Here is a 21,115-nt window from a genome sequence, read left to right on the forward strand (position 1 = left end):
TTTGACTTTAAACAATCAACTGTAATAATGAATAAAAAAGAAATTTTAAATGCTAGATTCCCCTATGACAGGAAATGTTTCTTATGAACCAAAAATAGCACTTGAAAGTTGCCTATGTATGTGTTTATGTAAATAGTTAGTATCTTGTGTACAGCCAGCCCAAGGTATTTTGCATCTTTAGGCAATGAACAAGATGATGCATGTCTGCTATCTACATAGAGAAGTTAAGCAGACTGGCCACTGAATCTTTTTGTGACATTGCAAACAGGATAAAGCTCTCTATGTTCTCCAGCAGGACAAGTACTGTATATTCCGGCATATAAGATGACTGGTCGTATAAGACAATCCCCAACTTTTCCAGTTAAAATATAGAGTTTGGTATATGCTCGCCGTATAAGACTACCCCTCTTACAAGCACACCAAATAAAATTTTTAAAAGCATCAGATTTGATTTCAATATGGTAATTTTCCTATTACTGTACCTCTTTCTTTGCCTCTCAGATCTCACACATGCACATCTGCACCACTTCACTGCAGTCTTCAGGAGCGGGATCTGAGAGGCAGAGTAGGAGGTATGGTAATAGGATACAAGGACGGGCTAGACAGGTCAAAGAGGTGTGTTTTTCTGGGCCCAGAGCCACTCTATCTCTTTTTTCCATACCCCGGAGGCCCCAGACACCTGCAGCTTTCTCTACCCTTCACTTACACTTTCACGGTGAGGCGCCCCTTCACCTCACCATTGGGACTGCATTAAGTCCACAAATCCTGATGAATCGATTTTCTTCTACTGTACTTGTACTGTGTCGCCCTTAATGCTTTCATACATTTGCTGCATATGGCAGGGACATGGCCACTGCCATTTTTGAGATCCCCCCACAATATGAAGCAACCACAAATTCTCCATTCCGGATTGGAAGTTTCAGCACCTGCTCTATAAGACGACATCCGGCGTATAAGACTACTCCCGCATATAAGACGACTCCCGCGTATAAGACTACTCCCGTGTATAACACTACTCCCGCATATAAGTTGACTCCAGCGTATAAGACAACCCCTGACTTTTGAGAAGATTTTCTTGGGTTAAAAAGTAGTCTTATACGCCAGAATATACAGTACATTGTTGCACGGAATGCGGTAGCACACAGATAGCTCTAATAACAATGTCCCAATCTCTGCTCCTCAACAACTGGAATGGTCATTTCACTGTCCATAGATGGCTGCCCCTATTCCTCATAAATTCAGCCCCATTCCGCAATCAGGTTTCTAAGGTGATGCTTTTTTTTTAAGTGACACATTTGGACATTGGTAATTATCTTATCTTTTTTCCCCACAAGATTTGCCCCCAAGTGGCCCCTGAGAAGTATAGGTTCAATTTTGCAATATTTTTGGGGTTGTTTTAGGCTCAAGAAAAGCATGGGGAGGGGGGTTTTACAATAGAAATTGTCTGAAAGTCAATGCCAAAATCACTTGCTGTCAGAAAACAGGACTCTTCTAGGCCTAAAAATGGCCAGGTGGGCAGAGACATGGCATAAATGCCCCTATGCTTTTTAGAGAACACTCTTCTTTTTAAAAAAATGGGTCCCCATAGTTTGAGGATCATAAATGCAGTCCTAGTTCTCTCATAGCGCACTTTGCTCTCTTGTCTAAACTCATTTAACTTTGCACATAGTGAATCCTAATAGAGGGGAAATGTTTTATATGTGTTGTGCTATGTTACATAAACTTAAGCTTTCAGATATTTTGGGACTAAAGCTTTTATCTTCCCCAGTTAGTATGACAGTTTAATTCCATGAACATCTGAGAACCCAAGACTAAAAAAACCTGTCATACTGACAAATATGTGTGAAATAGCACAACACAAATGCAAAACACTAAAAAGGCATATTATTGGCATATAGATACACATATATGAGTGTGTGTGTGTAGCTTGAATTCAAGAGGATTAAGAAGTTGGATACCATGCTAAACAGCAGGCCTTCCTGACACTAAGCTTTAACTGTGCTTTCTGATCCACTGGTTGTACCTCTTGTCAGAAATTTCAAGGCTTTTTGAAGCCCATATAATGTACCTGCCTTGCTATTTATTTATGTTGTCCCATCCTTGTTCCATGTTTGATCACTGACCTTTCGTAGAAGATTTTATGCTACTGCACTGCCAGACTTATTTTTTTGCATTGAGTCTACCTTGCCCTGCTTTGTTCCCAAGCCCAGGAAGTTGGTTTCATCTTCTCCCACGAATCCTCAGATCTGTGTCTTTTTATGTCTTGTTTGGAACATTATTTGTAATTGATTTCTCTTTGGCTGTCTTTTAGTTTTCCTTTTGACAAATATGTTGGCTCAAATATTTCACTTAAAAGCTGCCAGTCATTGTTATTTGTTTCCCTAGTATCCTTGCGGGAGGAGAGGAGGCCAGGATTCCTCAAATATATGACCATCCCAATGAAGGGGGAATGAGATATTAGAAGAGCATAGACTTCTATCCAAAATCCAGAAACTGTCATAGCTCCTTGGTGTATGTCCAGCATGTACTAATAGTTGTGCACTTGCTCTTTTAATAGTGCATAACTGAACCCTATGCACTGTTTGCACAGCCTAAACCAATTGAAATTAATATCCCCAGATAAATGTTATATATAACCAAAGTGACCACATTCACCATTTGTGTATGCAACACACAGGAAAACCTACCATACAAGGAGTGGAGCATGTTGAAGTTAGATTGAATAAGTGCACAAGACCGTCCAACCAGAATGAACTGTTAAATTGTGGAAACTTAGTACAATTTATGTAGAACCCAAAGCAAAAATTCATTAGTATGTTTTTAGAAAATAATGCATCCGCTCTCATGAAAACAAAATCTGTAGTAAACAGCTTTAATGTCTTAATTGCCAGAGTAGCTTAATTTTGGCAAGTCTTTATTTTTAACCAAAGGTGATGGCCATACAGTGCTTCATTATGGATGAACAACTTAAATGCCTCACTTAATGTCTACTTACACAGGGATGGGTTGCTCAGGGGAGTAGAAGGAGTTTTACGAGGCTGATAATTTTCAATGCTTCCGAGCAGCAGTGAACAGTGCACAATAATGTAAGAACAGCAATGAATGTTTTCAGCTCCTGACTCATAGCATCTCCTCGGGTCAGAAAAGGATTCACATGTGTATTAATGAAATAAAATGAATGTGTAGCTTCATCTGTATCCAAAGTGAATTGTCAAATTTAATTAAGAATGTGCATAGTTGGGAAAAGAGTCATCCAAAAATGCTGTGCTTTGGAATCATTACAATAATTAAAAGTGTAGTGACTGGCAAGATGCTGATTGTAAAAGTGACTTCTGAGAATACCATGTTTACTTTGTTTCTATTGTTTTCCTTTTCAAATTGTCATAAGCTTCCAGAATTTTCCATATGTCTTATAATGCTTGAAGGGAAGACCTGTTTTTCTTCTTCCCAGTTTAGCTGAAATTGTTCTCCAATTGATTTAATGAGTTAAGAAAATCTGAATTGATGCAGAATATGCTCATGGAATATTGCTCTCAGACATTCTCTAATCAATGGAAAACCTCATACGCTAATGATAATTGTTACTACAATTGTGTCTAGAGACCTGATTGACTTTTATGTCAGGCATTTGCTTCTGTTTTTAGGTATTGTTCAAGAAGGTGTTCGTCAAAATGACTCATTTGGATATCAGGCCTAAACAGTGTGCATTTTAATTGTATTTTATAGAAATATGTTTTAATATGTCTCTTTTATAGAAATACATTTGATATGTGTATTTATAGAATTTTAAAATGTTTATGTGTTTTCACTATGCTGTATGATGATGATGATAGCATTCAGTGCCATCCGTTTGCTTTGCCTAGCTTGCTATATGTTGCTATATGTTCTTTGTTTTCACAACTTTCTAGTACTGTTGACATTTAACTCCACCATGGAAATTTCTTATCTATTATATAAAAGTGGAGTAATGAAACAAATTACTGGTGCTTCCCTACTGCCTTCCCATGTCTTCTGAAATACAGAAGAGGATTTGAGAATTTCAAAGAGTAATTCATTCCCGCAATTATTTTGTGCTCATGAATTAGCATAGGATGAATCCCCGAGTACTACAACAATGGAAATAAATACTGGGTACAAGTTACACTTTTTTTTCATCTTGTAGAATGTGTCAGGTATTTATTTATTTATTTATCACCTTTCTCACCCTGGAGGAGGCTTTGCATATAGGCAATGATTTGATGCCTTAAAACACAATATACACTTCCTTTCTTTCGCTCCTGCCAGCTTCCCAAGCTCACCTGGTAAGCACAAGGGAGAGAGCTTTCTCCTCTGTGGCCCCCCGACTTTGGAACTCCCTACCAGGAGAAATTAGGAAAGCCTCTACCCTAGAAACCTTTAAAAAGGACCTTAAAACCTGGCTCTTCCGCTGCTCCTTTAGAGAGTAGGTATACAATCCCACACTACTGCTTAGCCTCAATGTTCTGTCATTGGAGTATATGTTGTCCCCCCTCTGTGGGAAAGCTTGATTCCACAACCCCCGCTATAATGAGTTCTCCTCCACAAATAATCTGTCTCTTTTTATCTCACCCAAGTTTTAAATTAGTTTTAATTAGTCTCTCTTTTAATCATTACATGTAGCCTGCCCACTGTCATTGTGATTGCATCTATTTTAACTTTATATTGTTATGTATTTACATGTTTTATTTTATTACGATGTTGCTTTTACTGTTTGCATTTTGGTTGTGTTTTTGGTTTTATTTGTATTGTAATTTATTGTTCGGGCTTCACCTCATTTAAGCCGCTCCAAGTCCCCATTGGGGAGATGGTGGCGGGGTATAAATAAAGATTATTATTGTTATTATTATTATTCACTTAAATAAACATTAAAATAGTTTTTAAGTACATTAAAAACAATTAGCACATTTGTTTTTAGATAAGAAAACAAATCTATTGTAATGATTTGAGTGTTGGACTTTTACGCTGGAGATGAAGGTTTGAAAATTCTGCTTATCCATAAAAACTCATTAGGTGACCTTTCACAAACTATACTGCCTCAACCCCAGAGGGAGGCAAATCCCCTCAGAACAAATTTTTCCAAGAAAGCTACATGATAAGTTAACCTTAGGGGCTCTGTAAGTCAGAAATGGCTTTAAGACAAACAACAACAGTTATTGCTAAAATATTTTCATAGAAGAAAATCGGGCACTGTAGATTAGAGGCAGTTACACGAACAGTCTCCAGCAAAGGATCACCGCCTTGTCGGGGCGCTGGAGCTTGAGCACCTCAATGATGTCATGAGCGAAACCGTGAAGGGACACCCAAGACGGGACGGTTGTGGCAGAGAGGTCAGACCAAGCGTGATCCCTGGGGAAGGCAATGGCAAACCACTCCAGTATCCTTGCCAAGAAAACTAAATGGACCAGTACAACCAGAGATATGTCGGTATGCCATTGGAAGATGGGACTCCCAGGTCGGAAGATGGCCAAAATGCTACTGGGGAGGAGCAGAGGATAAGTTCAACTAGCCCCAGATGTGATGACGCAGCTAGCTCAAAGCCGAAAGGAAGGCTAGCGGCCGACGGTACTGGAGGTGAACGACGAATCCGATGCTCTAAAGATCAACACACCATAGGAACCTGGAATGTAAGATCTATGAGCCAGGGCAAATTGGATGTTGTTATTGGTGAGATGTCAAGACTAAAGATAGACATTCTGGGGGTCAGCGAACTGAAATGGACTGGAATGGGCCACTTCACATCAGATGACCACCAGATCTACTACTGCGGACAAGAGGAACATCGAAGAAATGGAGTAGCCTTCATAATTAATAAGAAATTCGCTAAAGCGGTGCTTGGATACAACCCAAAAAATGACAGAATGATCTCAATTCGAGTGCAAGGAAAGCCTTTCAACATTACAGTGATCCAAATATACGCCCCAACCACAGCTGCTGAAGAAGCAGAAGTAGATCAGTTCTATGAGGATCTGCAGGACCTACTGGATAATACACCAAAAAGAGACATTATTTTCATTACAGGAGACTGGAATGCCAAGGTGGGAAGTCAAATGACAACTGGGATCACAGGCAAGCATGGTCTGGGAGAACAAAATGAAGCGGGACGCAGGCTGATAGAATTTTGCCAGGAAAACTCGCTGTGTATAACGAATACTCTCTTCCAACAACCTAAAAGACGGCTTTATACATGGACCTCGCCAGATGGTCAACACCGAAATCAGATTGACTACATCCTTTGCAGCCAAAGGTGGCGGACATCCATCCAGTCGGTGAAAACAAGACCTGGGGCTGACTGTAGCTCGGATCACGAACTTCTTATTGCCCAATTTAGAATAAAACTAAAGAGATCAGGGAAAATACACAGACCAGTTAGATATGATCTCACTAACATTCCTAGCGAATATACAGTGGAAGTGAAGAACAGATTTGAAGGACTAGATTTAGTAAACAGAGTCCCAGAAGAACTATGGACAGAAGTCCGAGACATTGTTCAGGAGGCGGCAACAAAGTACGTTCCAAAGAAAAAGAAAACCAAGAAGGCAAAATGGTTGTCTGCTGAGACACTGGAAGTAGCCCAAGAAAGGAGGAAAGCAAAAGGAAACAGGGATAAGGGGAGATATGCCCAGTTAAATACGCAATTCCAGAGGTTAGCCAGAAGAGATAAGGAACTATTTTTAAATAAGCAATGCATGGAAGTGGAAGAAGACAACAGAATAGGAAGGACAAGAGACCTCTTCCAGAAAATTAGAAACATTGGAGGTAAATTTCAGACAAAAATTGGTATGATAAGAAACAAAGATGGCAGGGACCTAACAGAAGCTGAAGAGATCAAGAGAAGGTGGCGAGACTATACAGAAGATCTGTATAGGAAGGATAATAATATTGAGGATAGTTTTGACGGTGTGGTGAATGAATTAGAACCAGACATCCTGAGGAGTGAGGTGGAATGGGCCTTAAGAAGCATTGCTAACAACAAGGCAGCAGGAGACGACGGGATCCCAGCTGAACTGTTTAAAATCTTAAAAGATGATGCTGTCAAGGTGATGCATGCCATTTGCCAGCAAATATGGAAAACACAAGAATGGCCATCAGACTGGAAAAAATCAACTTATATCCCCATACCAAAAAAGGGAAATGCAAAAGACTGCTCCAACTTCCGTACAGTGGCCCTTATTTCTCATGCCAGTAAGGTAATGCTCAAGATCCTGCAAGGAAGACTCCAGCAATACATGGAGCGAGAGTTGCCAGATGTTCAGGCTGGGTTTAGAAAAGGTAGAGGAACGAGAGACCAAATTGCCAATATCCGCTGGATAATGGAGAAAAGCAGGGAGTTTCAGAAAAACATCTACTTCTGCTTCATTGACTATTCTAAAGCCTTTGACTGTGTGGATCATAATAAATTGTGGCAAGTTCTTAGTGGGATGGGCATCCCAAGCCACCTTGTCTCTCTCCTGAGGAATCTGTACAAGGACCAAGTAGCAACAGTCAGAACTGACCACGGAACAACAGACTGGTTCAAGATTGGGAAAGGCGTACGGCAAGGCTGCATCCTCTCACCCAACCTTTTTAACTTGTATGCAGAACACATCATGCGATGTGCGGGGCTGGATGAATGCAAAGCTGGGGTGAAAATTGCTGGAAGAAACATTAACAACCTCAGATATGCAGATGACACCACTCTGATGGCCGAAAGTGAGGAGGAGCTGAGGAACCTTCTAATCAAGGTGAAAGAAGAAAGCGCAAAAGCCGGGTTGCAGCTAAACGTCAAAAAAACCAAGATTATGGCAACAAGAATGATTGACAACTGGGAAATAGAGGGAGAAACCGTGGAGGCCGTGACAGACTTTGTATTTCTAGGTGCAAAGATTACTGCAGATGCAGACTGTGGCCAGGAAATCAGAAGACGCTTACTTCTTGGGAGGAGAGCAATGTCCAATCTCGATAAAATAGTAAAGAGTAGAGACATCAGACTGGCAACAAAGATCCGCCTAGTCAAAGCCATGGTATTCCCTGTAGTCACCTACGGATGTGAGAGCTGGACCTTAGGGAAGGCTGAGCGAAGGAAGATCGATGCTTTTGAACTGTGGTGCTGGAGGAAAGTTCTGAGAGTGCCTTGGACTGCGAGAAGATCCAACCAGTCCATCCTCCAGGAAATAAAGCCCGACTGCTCACTGGAGGGAAAGATACTAGAGACAAAGTTGAAGTACTTTGGCCACATCATGAGGAGACAGGAAAGCCTAGAGAAGACAATTATGCTGGGGAAAGTGGAAGGCAAAAGGAAGAGGGGCCGACCAAGGGCAAGATGGATGGATGGCATCCTTGAAGTGACTGGACTGACCTTGAGAGAGCTGAGGGTGGTAACGGCCGACAGGGAGCTCTGGCGTGGGCTGGTCCATGAGGTCACGAAGAGTCGGAGACGACTGAACGAATGAACAACAACAACACGAACAGTGCATAGAATTATATCCAAACATACTCAGAAAGGAGCTGTTTGGAACACAAGAGAGGAAAACTGAAAAGACAATTCCAAATACTTATTTGAGAATAACATTCTCTCTGTGCTTGTAAACATTAGGCAAAAAAGACAAAGCAGGAGTGAAAAAAAGAAACCAGCACAAATTAGCCTTCATGCTGTCTTGTTCTATATCCCACACTAGGGAAATATTCAGACTCCAAGCTGTAGGAAGCTGGTCAGACTTGCTGTAGTATAAGGCCAATTATACATTCCGACTACATTCCTGATTGTCTACAATCTAGATGGACAGATTGCCCATCTAGCCAAACTACTGATCATTCGAGGCTGGACACAGATAGCAGAAGGACATTTTTTTTAATCCATCTAGCTACCAGAAAAGCGAATGCAGAAGAATATATGGCATGAATGTTGGTTTTCTGTAGAATTGCATTTTAAATATATCACATAGCGAGCCTTTTGCATTGATTAGTAAATCTGTTTACCACTACAGGGAAGCAAAACTTTTAATGCTGTCAAGAAGATTTTCATTGAGAACTTACCATAATAAATCAAATCAAACAAATCTTTCTTAGACTGGTTTTGATGTATATTGGAATTTACTGTTATAGCTTATAATAACAACCCCCATGTCATTGTTTAACAAACATGCCATATTTTAGTGTTCACACCATTCATTCAAGTAACAGATTTCATTGCTGTAAATGCAGAAAGATCCTCTCTGGAAGTTTTCTAAAATGTTAAAAATGGTTTTTTAAGCTGTCAGAGAAAATTGTCTTCATTGTTAATAAATCTTTTCTAGAATACTGTGAGTGTTAATAAAGTACAAATGAAAGGTAATGGCACTTTGCAACCTGCCTTACAACATCCAGAGTAACTCTGTTGCAGATGATTTAGGCATCCCAGATAATAGATATACCCACTAATGATCCTGGGATTTCCCGGGTGAATAAATTCTTAGCACTTTCCCCCCTATTATTCGATCTCAATAGTGTTCTCATGCCAAGCTCTGAAGTGTAATGGCCTACTTGTGTTGCATGTATAATAGGAACCATTGGTTGTAGGTAATCACCTGTTACACAGATTGCCAAGTATAACAGTGACTCCCTCAGATGTTTTGATATCTTTTAAAATACTTCCCTAAGATTACCCCATAGGAGGATGTCTACAAATGTTATCAATTCCTTCTAGTTGTGTTCCATATATTTTCTTACAACAGTTAAGATACTAGGGTAAAGACAAGAGGGAATCTTTGTGTCTGTATTATATAGAGCTCTCAATGTTGCAACAGGAGCAACAAACAGCCAGGTTGAGAGGGCCAGTGAACACAATGAAGCATATTACAGCCAAAGCAGTCTGTAATGTTCAGGCAAAGGCTCAAGGGAAAAAAAAGCTTTCTTATTGGAAAGAGCTCAGTAACCAGATTTAGTTTTTGTTGGGACTTCATTTATTTGTCCCTGGGTAATCCTGATACACCAAAATTTTTGCCACTGAATGAAATTAATGGCCCAAGTGACAGGAAGGTACAATGTTCCAGAGCTGAACTTGTATTGAAGTGCCATCAGGACACTGATTAGGGACAAAGTGTTTATTCTAAGTTGAGAAGCTATAATTCAGAATCACACTTGCCAGTGTTGCAGAAGAAGAAACAGTTTTTTCTCAGCAGAGGACTGGAACAACTGCCACGCTTTTCAAATCTGTAAATTAAAGGATAAAGACTGCAGTCTTGCTCTTTGAATATTGATTCTGTCCAATTAGAAGGATAGAAATGTTTTATGGAGATACTGTGTGTTCAAACATCTAGGAGAACCTAGACAATAGATTTTCATGGAAAACCCATGTAGCTTCTCCAGAAGAAGTTCCATAGATGCTTTGGGGAGCATAAGGATCATCAGAGTCCAGGGCATAGGAGGTTGAATGTGTTGGACCTGTATAGGAAGGGGCAAGGAGTACATCCATCCCTTCAGAACTACAGTTGTTGCAACGACTCTATATCCATGAATTCCTGGTCTGGAACCGTAATGTAGACTTGGGCAGTAGTTTTCTTGCTTTCTGGAGACTCATAATACGCATAATAAGGTTTAATGATCATGATTTAATGAACAAGGAGAACCTTGTTACAGTTATTTCTTCTTCTTCTCTTTTTGTTTCATTGTTTACCTTTCAGTAACTCTGTGTACTTTGTATACATCCTGTTTACATTTTTGTTTCATTAAACTGGGTAATTCTGTGGTTGAGGCCCTTTGGTTGCAAATATAAGATTAAACATAATACTATTAATTTAGGAAATTGAAACAAGAAGAACTGGATGACAGCAGTCTGTACATCAGAATGCGCACCTTGAAAGGACAGCATGTACTCCTATTGTAGACATTACCCTATACTTATAATGCATTTATAGCAGTGGTTCTCAACCTGTGTGTCCTCAGATGTTTTGGCCTTCAAAACAGCTGGTAAACTAGCTGGGATTTCTGAGAGTTGTAGGCCAAAACACCAGGGGACCCACAAGTTGAGAACCACTGATTTATAGCATCTTTCTGCTTTGTGGAAAGTCTTTATAGTATTTTAATATGCACTATATGATTTCTTTTCTCCATGTGATAGAATTTTGCCAAATCTGTGGCTAGGCAGTTGCCCCCGTCAAGTGGAACATGTGACTGTGAAGCTAAAACACGAGTTGGGTATTACAGCTATCATGAACTTCCAGACGGAATGGGATGTTGTTCAGAATTCCTGGGGATGCAACCGCTACCCAGAACCAATGAGCCCAGAAGTTCTCATGAAGCTATATAAAGAAGAAGGCCTTGCTTATGTCTGGATGCCAACACCAGACATGAGTACTGAAGGTAACATCTGCATTCTTCCTCTAATAGAATACACAGGATAAGAATTAAAAATCCTTTCAGAAATATCGGTACCTTCTGTGAATGTCTAGCTTTAACTTTTGTTATAGAAACTGTATACTTAGCATTTTCATAATGTCTGAATACACTTAATGTTCAGCATTCTCTACCTTTGTTATAAAGATGAACAATTTGATGATGACTGCAGAAGTAAGAAACCAAATATACCCAGTGGATTTTAATTTTTTTATTGCTGGTATTCAAAAGATATAGTAATTTATTTCAGGATATGGGATATCACCACATATTTAAATAATGTTACTAGCTGGACCAGCGTGCTGGAAGAAGCAAAGACCATTAGCATTGAAGCGATGGTCCTCCACCATCAACTCCGCTGGACCGGCCACGTTGTCCGGATGCCCGACCACCGTCTCCCAAAGCAGTTGCTCTACTCCGAACTCAAGAACGGAAAACGGAATGTTGGTTGACAGGAAAAGAGATTTAAAGATGGGCTCAAAGCCAACCTTAAAAACTCTGGCATAGACACTGACAACTGGGAAGCCCTGGCCCTTGAGCGCTCCAGCTGGAGGTCAGCTGTGACCAGCAGTGCTGCAGAATTTGAAGAGGCACTAATGGAGGGCGAAAGGGAGAAGCGTGCCAAGAGAAAGGCGCGTCAAGCCAATCCCGACCGAGACCGCCTTCCATCTGGAAACCAATGCCCTCACTGCGGAAGAAGATGCAGAGCAAGAATAGGGCTCCACAGCCACATATGGACCCACAAGAACACTGGAAGACAATCATCCTCGGAAATCGAGGGATCGCCTAACTTACTAACTAGCTGGACAGCAGGATTGATCTCAGAGGTAATATACTTCCTCCTGTCTCTTCTTTCCCTTTGCCCCAGGAGCGGGATGTGCAAAAAAAAAAAAAACTGTCAAAAGAATCAGAACTGATTAAGGTCTCTCAGTGTGACTTTAATGCATCCTACATTTGTTCTCTGGCACAAAGGTTCATGCCGCAATGGATGTGTTACACTGAAAAATACCACGTTTCCATGATACTTCTACATGTACAATAGACTAGCTGATTGCTCTTTGTGAATTCTGTTAAGAGCGAGGAGTCCCAAAAAAACTGTGGGACTGGAATTGCCTTCTTTTGCCGTGCAGCAACAGATTCTCTAAATTTGTGGTATGCATGCTTCCTGACTCTTCTTGTTCTTTCCTTCTCTACTACCCTTTGATTTAAGTACACTTGTGCTACAGTTTCTGCCCAGCCAGGTGGTTAAAACACTTTATTTACAAGTTACTCACCCAGATATTCATAGCAGGCGATAAATAATGAAAGAGGAAGTTTGACCACATGTTGCAGGCTTATATACAGAAACCGTTATCTCTGTTCCATGCCTCCAGATATGACATGCCTTGACTGGAGTCCTTTCTAGTCTGGCATGTCTGGGCACTTTCACCCAAGCATCATCTTAAACTGTCGATGACCTGGTGCTTCCAGTAATACATGCCTTGCGGATGATTTTCCTAATACACATAGCTCTACCATTTCATCAAAAATTCATCACATTGTATGAATGTTATATGATTAATTAAATTGCCAATTTGTTTTTAATGTTCAAGGGCAAAACAAACACAAAGGCAACACTAGTTTGCTATTGGTTTTCATGGCTGCATTATTTCATATTGGAGTTGTGGAATAGATAGATGTAATGTTTATTAAAATATTTGCGTCTTTCTTTTTGAAATCTAAACAACCCACTTCCAAAGGGCTTCCCTGCCCAGATGAAGAGTGGAAGCCTTACTCAAAAACAAATTTCCATTAAAAAAATGACCCTTCCCCCAAAAAGGGTGTCAGTTCTGTTTTGTAATACCTGTGCTGAACAGTCACATTGTTGTGCAGTGCATAAGATAGTTAATGCTATGAAGATGCACAGTCTTATTACTATGGCACCAAAATGAAGTAAACAGAAACAACTGTATGAAATTATTGTATAGGTCATGATTTTAATATGGTTTCAAATGTCTGGTTTTTGTCTAAAAGGCTTTGTTTCAGCACAGTTAAGGACCAGGGATGTAAGTAAAGTTAAGCATGCTGTATGGTCTAGTTATGAACAGAATCAAAATAAAAAGCTTATCTCTATAGATCTCTGGTGTGTCACAGTAAAAACATTAATCTCAAGGCTGCATCCTTCAGATATGTTGGAATGTAGTGCCATTAGGCAAACTAGCTGGGAAGATTGGGATTTGTATGAATTCTGTACAGGTGTTTAACCACATGTCACAAAGGTAAAGGGGCTTTTTATTTTTTTTCTATTTAAAAAGCATACATATCTATGTATCTAACATTTTTACACAGTGTCTGCTCCCCTTTGTAGGGCTACGGTTTTAAAGTAAAATGCATTTTAAAGCTATCCCAGCATTTCTAACTTCTCTTTCTTGAAGAGGGTTTGCATGTGACAGTTGTGCTCTTTTTAATCCTAGGTAGAGTACAGATGTTGCCCCAGGCTGTTTGTCTTCTGCATGGACTGCTGGAGAATGGACACACTGTCTATGTTCATTGCAATGCAGGTGTGGGCAGGTCTACAGCTGCCGTCTGTGGCTGGTTGAAATATGTGCTGGGATGGAACTTGAGGAAAGTGCAATATTTTGTGGCTTCCAGGAGAGCAGCGGTCTACATTGATGAAGAAGCTCTGATACGTGCTGAGGAGGATTTTTTTCAGAAATTTGGGCCTCTTCGTTCCTCATGCAAGCCTTAGTAAGAAGACATAAAGGGAACTTTTGCCAAACGCATTTGAGAAATGGGGCAGCTAGCTCCATGAAATACTGCTGTTGCCTGAAAAAATTGAAAAATAATGTGGTGCTGACAGGGATGACAATGATGATTATGCCATCTGAATTTTACATTTTGATCCCACTGGAACAGCTAACCACAAGAGCTTAGAGTTGTCTGTATATGTGTGCAGTAGACAGGACTGATTGGATAGCCATTTTAGTCAAGGAGTGATCGCTTCAGTTAGGGGGTTGGCACATTAATTAGCTGTTTAGAAGAGGAAGCATAAGGAACTAAATCCAGCTCCCCTCTCTTTCACAATTAGCTAATCAATACTATCAGTAGATTTTCTTTTGTCTCGGAGGACTATAGGTATGCAGGGAGACCTGAGAGCTAAGTAAGGCTCAACATTGCATTTTATTTATTTATTATTTATGTGTTTGTTTGCTTCTTAAAAATGACACTCAGCATAGTTGGCTGAGATAAACTCATTTCAAAACAAATACAAATTAAAACATTGCAAACAGACTTAAAATACCGTGGAAAGCACATATAGAGAAATACTCAAGCAGTGAAAGGTTTTGATGGCAGTCCAGCTTTGCTGTCAAAGGCCTGTCAGAATAAAAGTTATTTGCTTATCAGTGGAATGACAGTGAAGGAAACCAGCCTCAACTCCCTTGACAGACACTTCAAAAACTTGAGAAAGTCCTCTTGTGTCCTCATTTGACTGCCATGGTTCAGTGCTGTGGAATCATGTTGTTTTACAAGGCCTTTAGTTTTCTTTGCCAAAGAGTGATTATATATATCCCAGGATTCCATACCATTGACCCGTGGTGTCAAGCTGCATTAAGTCTGCAGTATAGATGCTCCCTATGTCTTCAAGCATAGGGTCCCAAATAGTTTTGGTTTTGGATATGCTGATCTTAGTTTGTTTTGGTTTTATAGATGATAACTAATACAGTAGACTCACAGTTAACTGGAACCAAGAACCCAGAACTCTCATACAACCAGCCCCCAAAGTCGAAAGAACACTACATTCACAAACCTGCTTTTATAAAACATTAAAACTATATTACATTAATTAAGTTTGTCATTATTTGTTTTAATTTGTTTTTAATTACTGTATTTGAAAATTAATATCAAGTCAGTACAGAGTTTAGGGTATGGAATAGTATGGAGTATAGTATTAGGTAGGCCTATTTTTAATGGTAACTCCCAAGCAGGCCTTCTCGGTGGCTGCCCCTCAGCTCTGGAACTCCCTGCCCAGGGAAGCCAGAATAGCCCCCTCCCTGCTGTCCTTCCAGAGGCAGGCTAAAACCTTTAACTTTGAATATGCTTTGAATATGTTTTAATGGTTTTTAACTGTGTATTTTTAATACTGTTAATTCTGTTTAAATGTTTGCATACTCGTATATTTTAAATTGTGTGCTAATGTTATGTTAAACCACTTTGAGTCCCCTTCAGGAGAGATAAAGCAGGGTATGACAATAGTAGTAGTAGTAGGAATAATAATAATAATAATAATAATAATAATAACTTGGATTGATGATGTTGCAATCCCAGGTGACAACAGGATTGAAGAGAAACAACTGGAAAAGCTGACATGATATGAGGATTGAAAGACAGAACTGCAAAGACTCTGGCACAAGCCAGTAAAGGTGGCCCAATGATGATTGGCACACTGGGTGCAGTGTCTAAACACCTTGGCCTTCCCTTAAACACAATTGGCGTTGACAAAATTGCCATCTGTCAGCTGCAAAAGGCCATCCTACTAGGATCTGCATGCTGATACTTCACACAGTCTTGGACACAGCAGAGTGATCTTGTTTGCTGTGTACTAATCTTGTGTTTCAAATAAAAATAAATAATAAGCAATCCAACATCTAGCAATCTCCATGGGTGCTGGTTAATTGAGATTTACTGTACTTTATATTTAATATAGAAATTGACTAATGACCAGCGTAAAAGCACATTAACACTTGGTTATGGTTCTCAAAGCTCAAAGGAAGAGGTTAAAGCCCAGTAAACATTAAAACCCAGTAAACGTTAACAGATTATATTGCCCAAAACTAGACATTCTAGATTATTTGTTCCTTTAAAAAACTTCATCGGAGTAATTTACAAATAGAAAAAAATTAAGTGGAATTTACCAGGGGCGAAAAAGAATATGTTAGCTTTCATTTATATATACCTTTCTTTTCTCTGACCACATGTAAATTGATTTGTATCTAGAAATTTAAAAGGATAATTCTGTTGTGTACACTTAATGTATTTAAAACAGTGATTTTTGTTAGATTATTGGATTACTGGGATTGGAATTTACTTGTTATATTGTTTCAGACAATCTCAAAAAGGAGCATATTTTGGGGTGCCATGCCTGGCTGTTAAGATAAATGATGCAGGAGCCCTGTGCTTACACAGAGTAAGCAGCACTCTGCCTCTTATAATGCACTTTATGTTCTTAGTGGAGATATTTTACATGGAAAACCAGTTTACATGATGTAGGGATTAAGTGAATAAAAACAATAATGAGCAATGTCTCTTAAAGGTGGAATACATGGTATAGATGTGAAGCATTCAAGCTCAGGACAATTTTTAAAATATATTATTCGTTCAAAGTTGATATTTTCAATTATACTAGAGTCAAACTTTTACTTCAATTTCTCAAAATAACTAGAAATATTTTAGTTATCCTGAAAAATAAATTCTAATGCTACCAAAGTAACTTAGACATTATAGTTATAACACAAAAGGAGCAATGATATCCCTATTTAAGAGATAATATAGATATACATTCTTATTAGGAAAATTAAGTATTGACAAGTAACTTGCTATTTGTAATTGCAGGTATGTTGTAACAGGTATCTTGTAACAAACTACCCTTTATGATTTATCCATGGTTTAATATGAATACTGTAACTTAACTCTTAACCATAAAAGGAAGCATCCCCTTCTCTGAGAAGAGAGACACAAGGCAAGAACTTCATCCCTGGAGATCTGACAAGAAATGTGATTCCCTTCTCTCCACTGTGGTGTGCTTCTGGCATTTTTGAACACCTTTTGGCAGTGGACAAGGGCAACTACCCCCCGAGGAGGCATTGGTGCTTTTCCCTCTCCAAGAAATGACCACAGGTCATATCAAAATCCATGATTTAGACTCAAAAACCTCCACTTGACTTATACATGAGTATATACAGTAAATATACAGAATGAATGAAAGAGTAAAATGGGAGAAAAGGGGGATGGCAATGAAAGAATGTTTTAAAGGAAGTAATAATGACAGACAGGAGAGATAAAATGAAATGAAAGTGGATTTCTGTAGGTCTTTTAATTTGACTGTTGCATCTGTCAATATTGAGTCATTCTTGCAGGCCCATCAAATAGAATATGACAGGGAGGCTAAACCACAGTATTTTACTTTGGTGAAAATCAGTCTTCAGTTCACACCATTATCAAATCATTTCCTATCAAAATACAATTTATTTAAACTTTATGTATTCTCAATTTTCAAAAAAAGTGAAATCTAATGCTTTTGGCTTAGGAAAGTCCCCTGTGGCTAGGCTTGTGAGGCACTAACCAAAGAATTTACTTTAGATTTCACTCAGTATTTTCTCATTCTGATTGAATGCTAACTGACCTATTTATCGTTAGCACTCAGGTATTTGGCACACAGCAATTTGCAATAAATTGTGTGACTTGTCTCTATTGAAAAGTTCTGACCCTGACTCAAAAAAGAAGAAAAAAGAATGTAGATCCTGGATGCAGCTCCAATAGGTAACAGATGTTGCCATAGGTGGGTGCAGTGACCATTTTTTCAGCATAATTCAGGCAGTTCAAAGACAGTGACTGGCTAATTTTGAGTCCAGAATGAATCTGGTCATGGGAATCGCTCACAGTATTTTGCAAGTGTGGTTTCTGAGTTAGCAGAAATTCAAAGAAAGCAGTAGGATTCTATATACTGGATATCCTCAATGACTACAATCTGAAATTATGTTCATTTCTTATCTGATGTCTATTTTGCATCTGAAATGTATCATTGGAAGGTTGCAGTTATTCATTGATGAATCAGTGTCTAACCTGAGCCTCAGGCTGAGACCAATTTTGTCTCAAAAACTGAACACCTTTCTACGTGCCACTGTATAGCTTTCCATTTTAACTAGGGGATACTCTTATAGCCATAAATCCAACATGATGCTAGGAGTAGCATTGAGATTTTTATGTCTTCTCCCTGAAATCCTTTCTTGCAGTATAAATATGGTCTAGAGACTGTCTGAGACATCTGAAGCAGGCTTTAGAGGTATTTAAAGGTATTTGGGGTGGCCATGTGAAGGGAACTCTATCCCTCCTGCTTGCATTTACAGAAGCTGCTTCTCTAATCTTATTGGCAGCACTTGATAATGGTCACAAAGCCCACATTCCTTTTCCATAAGCAGAGATTATTTGACTTCAGATTTAACAAGGCCGTTGAGCCTGACTTCCCAGCTGCTTTAAAGGACTAAAAAAGCTCCTAACTTCAGTGTGTGCAGTTAAATCCAATTTTAATGATTTCTAATCTAAAGTCTCTTTATGTGTAAAATAAATGTCAGTATCAACTTTGTTTTTACTAGGGCTGAGTGGATATCCCATGTTCTATTGTGGGTTTTTTTAAAATATGAGTTAACTCTGTCCTGCATCACGTTCAGTCTCCTGAATTCCCCTCAAGAAATTCTGCAGTGGTTTTAAGAAAGCAGCTTGCTGTCAAATTTTTCTCCATTTCTAGAGCGTGTTTTGCCATTTACATAAGTCATATATACACACAGTAATGCACATGAAAAAGGTGAATATTTTTTCCAGCATGCATCCCAAAGCATTATCTCACTAAGATTTCTTTCAAAGAAGCCTCGTGTGCACATATTTTTCAATAAAGGAAGCACTAAGTGGCATGCTGCACACTCACAACCTGAAACAATCTCACAATATCTCCCTGGAACATAACTAAAATGGCCTTCCATGCTTCACTATCTACAAATGTAGTGGTGGGAAAGGGTAGCCGATTGCAGCTACTTTGGGAAGTGGTAGATCAGCAAGTCATGGCAGAGACATGAGTAAAAAATCCCTTTGGTTTCAAGGCTTAGATCAAATAAACTAGGAAGTGATAGTCTCCTGTTTGAAGATTAGAAACTATAAAAAAGAGGAGAGGATGTTGGTACTCTACATTGTGTCCAGGATAGTTCAGGTGGAAAAAGAGCATATTTCCCGCCCTCATTTACTTTTGCTCTTTATAGGACAACTCCTTCATGTTGAGACACAGTTTTATATACTAGACAGCAGGATGAGCAGTCAAAAGGAGATCCCAAATCACGCTAGGTATCAAGTGAATTTCCCAGCATCCAGTGGTTGGAGATGATGAGTAGGCAATAGGAAGATCCAGACATCGTTGTTGTTGTTGTTGTTGTTGTTGTTGTTGTTGTTATATTTATACCCTGCTTTATCTCCCCAAAGGGGACTTAAAGCTGCTTGACATAAAAGCATTAGTATACAATTTAAAATATACACATATACAAACATTAAAACAGAATAAACACAAACAGCACTAAATAATTGCAGTTAAAATCCATCAAAACATATTCAAAGTTAAAAAGACATTTTCTCTCAGTGAACAATCTAGAATTGGTTCTAAGGTTGGAAATTTAAGTGATACATTCACATATATTTCGCAACTTCCCAAACAAGGGATTTTTAGAAATACAAGAGGATGGAGAAGACTGATAGATTCTCCCACCCATTTTTAGTTGAAATGCTGTTCTTTCCATATCGGCCATTCATCAACATATGAGGGAATAGTTGTGGCAATTCCAATTTAAGAGATTTGGGAAATCTTAAATTATTTGGACATTATAAAGAATTACTTGTTATTTATTTTCTTATAATAAAATATAACTTCATAGTGATTGTAATTCGCCCTCTTTGTAAGTTAGCTATAACTTTTAATGTTAATTCTATAGTTACATCAAACTGGTTTCATCCTTTTGCACATATTAAACTTTGGTAAGTTTTGCAGTTTTGATGATGTGGTGACATGTTGGAGTAACAGTGAGTCCAGGTTTCCTCGGGTCTGTGTGCAGGGGTTCATAATAAAATCAATGAAAATGTGTGTTTTGTTTTAATAAACTTCACTTGCAAGTATGGCTTCCCTCAATGGGGGAAAATGACAAGAACAAAAGGATCTATGGCCATTGTTCTGCAGCACTGACAAGTTTGTGACACTGAAGCTGGAAGAACTGCAAAAGTACACAGCTTGATGCTGGTCCATGACCAGGAAACGTCAATTAATACTACTACCTCTAGAGTGAATTACAGCAGGGATGCGTCAGGAGCTGGTTTTAATGAGCATTCCCTGTCACTAGCATGACAGCTTCACTGTGAATATATTTTATTTGTTCACTACCCATATAGTGCTTTTTAAAAACCTGCATACTTTCCTTTATTTTCCATTAAAATTCATGTGCATGTAAGGAAAGGGCTGAATACTGATTTAACTGTGCATTTGAACATCTCTATAGTTCTGATTTTGCAGTTTTGCCAAAGTGTGTTCTTAAATATTTGAAAGTGTAGTATTGTCACTTATAAATAAACATGCAACATTTATAGGGGTTTTTATATATTGCACAGTCAAAATCAGTGCAAGAATTCGTTGGTCTTATTACACTGTTGGATCTTAATGAGTGACAATTTGTCATAACTGAGCAATGAATAATAGGAGTTTGAGGCTGATGACGAGTAATGAGAAAGAGTACTCCACAGAACTGCATATAATCTCTTCATTTCAATATGCTGGAGGCCTTCAAATGGTGTCATAAAGCTATGATTAGTTTATCAGAAGCCAGCTTCCAACAGATCCATGCTGTGTATATTTTCAAATCACAGATCTATTCACATCATGTTGATAGATGCTTCCACTATATATTTTGTGGAGTTCTCTTCCATTCATATTTGCCATCTGATCACCAACTTGACACGTGTGTGC

The 21,115-nt window shown here is 38.9% G+C and overlaps 1 protein-coding gene across 1 annotated transcript in view; it reads left to right on the forward strand.

The window, feature by feature from the left end:
• Positions 1 to 20,240, forward strand: part of EPM2A (EPM2A glucan phosphatase, laforin) — a 50,283-nt gene extending 30,043 nt beyond the window's left edge. Inside the window, exons 3-4 of the mRNA XM_060753503.2 lie at positions 11,093 to 11,334; positions 13,821 to 20,240. Of these exons, the coding sequence (XP_060609486.2) occupies positions 11,093 to 11,334; positions 13,821 to 14,095 (517 nt within the window). The 3' untranslated portion in view covers positions 14,096 to 20,240. The remainder of the gene's footprint in view (positions 1 to 11,092; positions 11,335 to 13,820) is intronic.
• Positions 20,241 to 21,115: the final 875 nt, after the last annotated feature.

Source organism: Anolis sagrei, chromosome 1 (genome assembly GCF_037176765.1).
Source record: "Anolis sagrei isolate rAnoSag1 chromosome 1, rAnoSag1.mat, whole genome shotgun sequence".
NCBI lineage: Eukaryota > Metazoa > Chordata > Lepidosauria > Squamata > Dactyloidae > Anolis > Anolis sagrei.